Source organism: Pediculus humanus, genomic scaffold (assembly GCF_000006295.1).
Source record: "Pediculus humanus corporis 1103172107394 genomic scaffold, whole genome shotgun sequence".
Taxonomy (NCBI): domain Eukaryota; kingdom Metazoa; phylum Arthropoda; class Insecta; order Psocodea; family Pediculidae; genus Pediculus; species Pediculus humanus.
The window spans coordinates 1-5,202 of record NW_002987020.1 but is presented as its reverse complement, the minus strand read 5'-3'; the positions used below and the strand labels follow the sequence as shown (position 1 = coordinate 5,202).

The 5,202-nt window shown below is 23.8% G+C and overlaps 3 protein-coding genes across 3 annotated transcripts in view; 2 read left to right on the top strand and 1 right to left on the bottom strand.

The window, feature by feature from the left end:
* Positions 1-1,671, bottom strand: part of Phum_PHUM044270 (Mannose-6-phosphate isomerase, putative) — a gene marked incomplete at both ends in the record, with an annotated part of 2,430 nt that extends 759 nt beyond the window's left edge. Inside the window, 4 exons of the mRNA XM_002423179.1 lie at positions 41-236; positions 335-590; positions 680-1,265; positions 1,396-1,671. Of these exons, the coding sequence (XP_002423224.1) occupies positions 41-236; positions 335-590; positions 680-1,265; positions 1,396-1,671 (1,314 nt within the window). The remainder of the gene's footprint in view (positions 1-40; positions 237-334; positions 591-679; positions 1,266-1,395) is intronic.
* A 354-nt stretch (positions 1,672-2,025) lies between these two features.
* Phum_PHUM044260 (uncharacterized protein) lies at positions 2,026-2,552 on the top strand (the record flags this gene model as incomplete). Its single annotated transcript, XM_002423178.1, has 2 exons — positions 2,026-2,351; positions 2,429-2,552. 2 exons carry the CDS (start codon positions 2,026-2,028, stop codon positions 2,550-2,552), a joined length of 450 nt encoding a protein of 149 aa, XP_002423223.1.
* Positions 2,553-3,302: 750 nt separating this feature from the next.
* On the top strand, positions 3,303-4,283 carry Phum_PHUM044250 (Ribonuclease UK114, putative; the record flags this gene model as incomplete). The annotated part of the gene is made up of 4 exons (XM_002423177.1): positions 3,303-3,367; positions 3,458-3,618; positions 3,991-4,059; positions 4,159-4,283. The coding sequence occupies 4 exons, from the start codon at positions 3,303-3,305 to the stop codon at positions 4,281-4,283; spliced, it is 420 nt and encodes a 139-aa protein (XP_002423222.1).
* Between the last annotated feature and the right edge of the window lie 919 nt (positions 4,284-5,202).

Genomic DNA, 5,202 nt, shown 5'->3' with positions numbered 1-5,202 from the left:
TTAAAGCGATTGAATCGAATTCTCCACATCCTTCATAAACTAGAAGTATTGAAGCACTTTGTCTAGTTTTCAATGTATACTGGCAATTTTCTGGTAATGTTACTTTAGCAACAGCAAAATCATCTATAGGAGGGGAGTACAATAAAGTGTAGTCATCTTCTACGAGTGGTGAAAATAAAATTTCTTGAGGTAAATAATTTTTATATGTTAACATTTTACATAAAGTTTGAACATCTCTAAAAACAAAACAAAAAAATTTTCAATAAGCATTTTAATTTAATATTTAAGTTTTATTGAACACATTTTTATTAGTGAACCTAAAAAAAAAAGGTACCGAAATTTTGGTGTTAATCCCGCTCTAACTACATTATCTGAATTAGACATACATTCTATGCAGTTCCCCTTTAAATATGCATGAGGCTCATTGGGAGCTAGGTATAATGCTTCCCCAGGGGAGAGAACCAAATAATTAAGCCAATAAACACAAAATATGCCAACATCATTTGGAAATGATGAGTGAATTCTCCGGACTAAACTATAAAGATAAATTTCTTTGTCATTTAATTTTTCCAGTCTTTGAATAAGACTTTCTAAAAAAAAAAAAAAAAGTTGTTTAATTACAAATTTTAATTGTTAAACAAAAGAAAAAAGGAAATATAATTTTATGTTAATTAATTACCTGTAGCTTTTGCAACTACATTATCTTGATTGCTCATTAACGATTTGAAACATTCCTTAAAGTTATCATCGTTTGGGGTATTTAAGAATTCAAAAAGTTTATCTTTTTCAATTAATAAATGAAATTCATCTATTTCCTTAAGAAATTTTTGAATTTCTACTTTCGGTCTAAATCCACAAAGAGCTTCAAATTTTGAAACAGCTATTGCTATTTCTGGCTTATGATTGCTATCTTTATAAAGGTCAGGATTTTGAATAAAAAGCTTTTCAGCTAAAGATTTGGTTGGATGAGCTTGAATTGATAAAGGTTTGTCAACAGACAAGATTTTAAATAAAAAAGGTAAATTTTTTCCAAATTTACTTATAACTTCTGTTCCTAATGCCTCTGGGTTACTAGATAAATATGCAGATAGTTCCAAATTGTTGTTTTTTAAATAAGATGGTCCACTTGGATGAGTTCCCATCCAAAATTCAGCATATGATTCATCTGAATTTATTTTCAAATTTGAATTAGCTTCTGCAAATTTTCCTACAAGGCTTTCATTACCTTTGCTTCCCCAGTGATATTTTTGAACTGAACAGATCAGCTCCATATTAAATTAATTTGTTCAATTTAAAACTGTAAGTTCTTATTTAATTGTCTACTCTTTATTGATTTAAAACTAATTTGGTACTACATTAATTTTTTGAAGGTTCTTCTTCCCAAGGTCTTGGTACTCTAATGTTTTCCCAATCCTTCTTTGCTACATCTTTCATTTCTTCATAAACTTCTTCGATTGGAGCGATACTATCAGGTACATTAAAACCATGAGCTTGTAATTCTTTCCGAGTAAGACTTCCCTGATTAGATAAATCAAATCGACAAGCTTGTGTGTTTTGTAAAATATACCATCCTATAAAAACAAATGATAAAAAAGGTAATCCATATTTAAAATGTGGATTTTTCAGACTATGTTGTAACTTTGTTTGAATTTTTTGAAAAAAAATTGGCATTAGCATTTCCGTTAAACTCTTTTTTTAATTTTAATATTATTATTAAACAATTAAAATTATTCCATTATTAAAAAAAAAAAAAAACTATTTTTGTAAAATATCTACTTGATTAAAATATTGTAGCAGACTACATTACAATCGCCATATTTAAAAATGTTTTGGAGGGAATATTTACTCATTATTAGAAGGCTGTAACACCTTGTATAAAATTGTTAAAAATGCAAGTAATAATATACAAATAAAAGTTTTTTTCTGTTAAATTAAAATTAAAGTAGTAAGTCAAAAATAGTTTATTTATTTAATGTAAAAGCATGAATAAGCGTATAATGAAATTGTACTAAAAACTAAAAAAAAATGGATAAAATATTGCAAGTTTGTGACAGTTTTAATTCTATCTACCCTCAACATTTTCAAATTTTTTTAGACAATTGCGTTAAAGATTACGCAGAAACTTTTGGTGCAAATGATTATTTATTTGCAGCAGTTTATTTTTTAATTTTGGAGACCGGCTTTTCTCCAATTGAATTGTCTGATACTTTAAGTATCGACTCGACAAGTTTTGATATTAGGAAATTGCGTCTCGTGAAAAGTTATTGTAAAGATAATATAAGAATTCCCAAGCGTTCAAATAAGACGAAATACTTTTTTTATCAAATTCCATTGAAGCTAGGAAATTACAGGTTACTAAATTTTCTAAATGATATTATATAAGAGTATGTTGAAAAAACATTTTGTTTAAAAGCATAATTATTTACAGCTCAGGGATCTGTGAATTACAAGGAGTACCATCTGCTGAACATAGTCCTCATCTTATAATTAATTTTCTTTGGAAACCTTCCCATGTCATAAAATCATTATGTTTAGATACTGAAAATATGTAGAATAAATACAAACCTTCCGATCACAAATATATTTTAAGAAATTTAAAAGAATTCGTCTTATCTAATTAAAAACAATAGTTGCAATTCATGTTAAAGATTCAATTTTAACTGTAGAGGAGGAAAGTTGTTGTGGTAATCTTTTGTGCCTTCCCGAGGAAATCCAGAAGAAAATTGTATACTATTTAAAAAACGATCCGAAAAGTGTTCAATGTTTATCTTCAACTTGTACTTATTTTTATGCATTCATAAGTAAAGATACAAAGCTGTGGGAAGAGATATGCTTTCAAGAATTTAGTGGCATACTTCTTAATAAAGCATTATTGGAATTGAACTCTGAAAAGGATGCAAATGTTTTCAGAACTGCATTTTTGAGCCTTAAAACCAAGGTAATACCTTAAATATATATTTTATTTAAAAATTCATTATTACATTTGTTTCAAGTTCTTACAACAATCAATAAATTTCAAAACTTGATTATTATTATTACAATTTTACTAATTAGATAAATAATTATATAAATTTTTTTTTTTTTTTTTTTTTTACAGATTCCAAAATATTATTAAGAAATATTATAAAATTAAAATATTAAAAGAAGCAATCGAAATTGATGTTAACTTGGAAATAAAAAAAAAAAATTTTTAAGTGTGAATAAAAATTAGAATTTGACCTTGTTATCAGTTTATATATAAATTAATGTTTTAAAAAATTATTACAATACTTTGAATTGTCATTTTTATTTATTTCGCAAATATGTCAAAAACTTTACGTTATATAATTCAATCATCGAAAGGTCCTAACCCTGTAGGTCCTTACAAGTAAGTAAAAAATTTTTAAATAAAATTATTTATTTATTTAATCAAATTTAAAATAAAAGAATTACCTTTTTTAATTATATTTTTTCACAGCCAAGCGGTTAAAGTGAACAATGTTGTTTATTTATCTGGCGTGATTGGGTTAGACAAAAACACAAATCAATTGGTTGGTGGTGGCGTAGAAAATGAAACTCATCAAGTTATGAAAAATATGGAAATAATTTTGAACGCGGCCGGTTCGGGATTTGATAAGCGTAACTATCTTTTATCATTTGACCTTGATTAATTTAAGAAATTGTTAAGGCTTTTTAGGCCATGTTTATTTCATTTCATCGCAAACCCAACAAAAATTACAAATTTGATATTTATTCTCGAGCAGACATTATAAGAAAAGAAATATTCATTCTTCTTAGTGCTTAAATGTTCATTTACTCCATTTTTATTATTTATTATTTTAAATTTTATTAGTATAACATCAAAAAAGAAAAGAATAACTTTTTTTCCTGTAAAAGAAAAAGATTATCGAAAAGTTTTATTAATTATTACATGGTAGCAATAGTACATCATGTTCGACAAAATAATTAATAACCAAATTAATTTTTTGTTTTTTTGTTTTTTTCTTCCAGTTATAAAAACAACGGTTTTCTTAAACGATATCAACGATTTTACAAAAGTCAATGAAATATATAAACAATGTAAGTTGAAAAATAATAATAATAATTATTTTAATACTTAAAAATTAACTGTTTTAAAAAAAAAAAAAAATTAAATTGTTTGTTTTTTTTATTCGATAGATATAACTAAAGATCATCCAGCTCGTTCAGCTTACCAAGTGGGTAAACTTCCTGTTGGAGCAAAAGTTGAAATTGAAGGAATCGCTTTATGTGGTGATGTAGAAACTAAATATATTATTGAATAACTAACCGTATATATATATATATAAGCCATCAGTCTAGTTTCTTTTCTTAGTTTTTCTATATTTTCTCTTATATTTTAAAAAGATTTTTATAATTAACCCCAAATGGTGCTGGTTTTTAATTATTATTATTATTGATTATAATAATAATTTGTTTTTAATTATTTGAAAGTGTTAAAAATTCATCATTTAATAATATTTATGTAATTTCTGTTAATAATTTTTTTTAAAAAAAAAAAATAATTATTAAAATAAAACTCATCTTTTTTTTTTTTCAATCATTTTCAATCAAGTACTTTTTTTTTTTTTTTTATTTTAAAAGGATAAAATTTAAATAAGATTTTTTTTAAAAAAAAATTAAATCGGTAACAAATTTTAAATTAAAAAAAAAAGAAAACAAATCGCGTGTTAAAAAGTTATTAAAAATATTAATCATCGGTTTCATATTCCAAGAATAGAAATAAAAATAAAAAAAACGATCGGTTTAACACATTAGAATTTATTAAAAAATATTATTATTATTATTATTATTATTATTATTATTATTATTATTATTATTATTATTATTATTATTAAAATATGCGTTACATAAACGTTGCAGAATTTTTTTTTTGGGGGGGGGGAAAAATTATTTAAAAAAAATAACAACGGGAAAGACAATCGTGAGAGATTAGGATTAAATGTAGATTAAAAATGGATTAGATAAATAAATAAGGATTAGATAAATAAAATAAATAAATAAATAAATAAATTTTATAATAATTTATTTTTAGTCAAACAATAAATTTTTGATTTAAAATAATTATAATTTTTTTTTTTTTTTTGTAACATTAAATAAAAAATTTTTTTTTTTTTAATTTATAACTTTTAACTTTATAACATTAAATTTTACATTCAAGCAAAATATTAATAATTAATTATT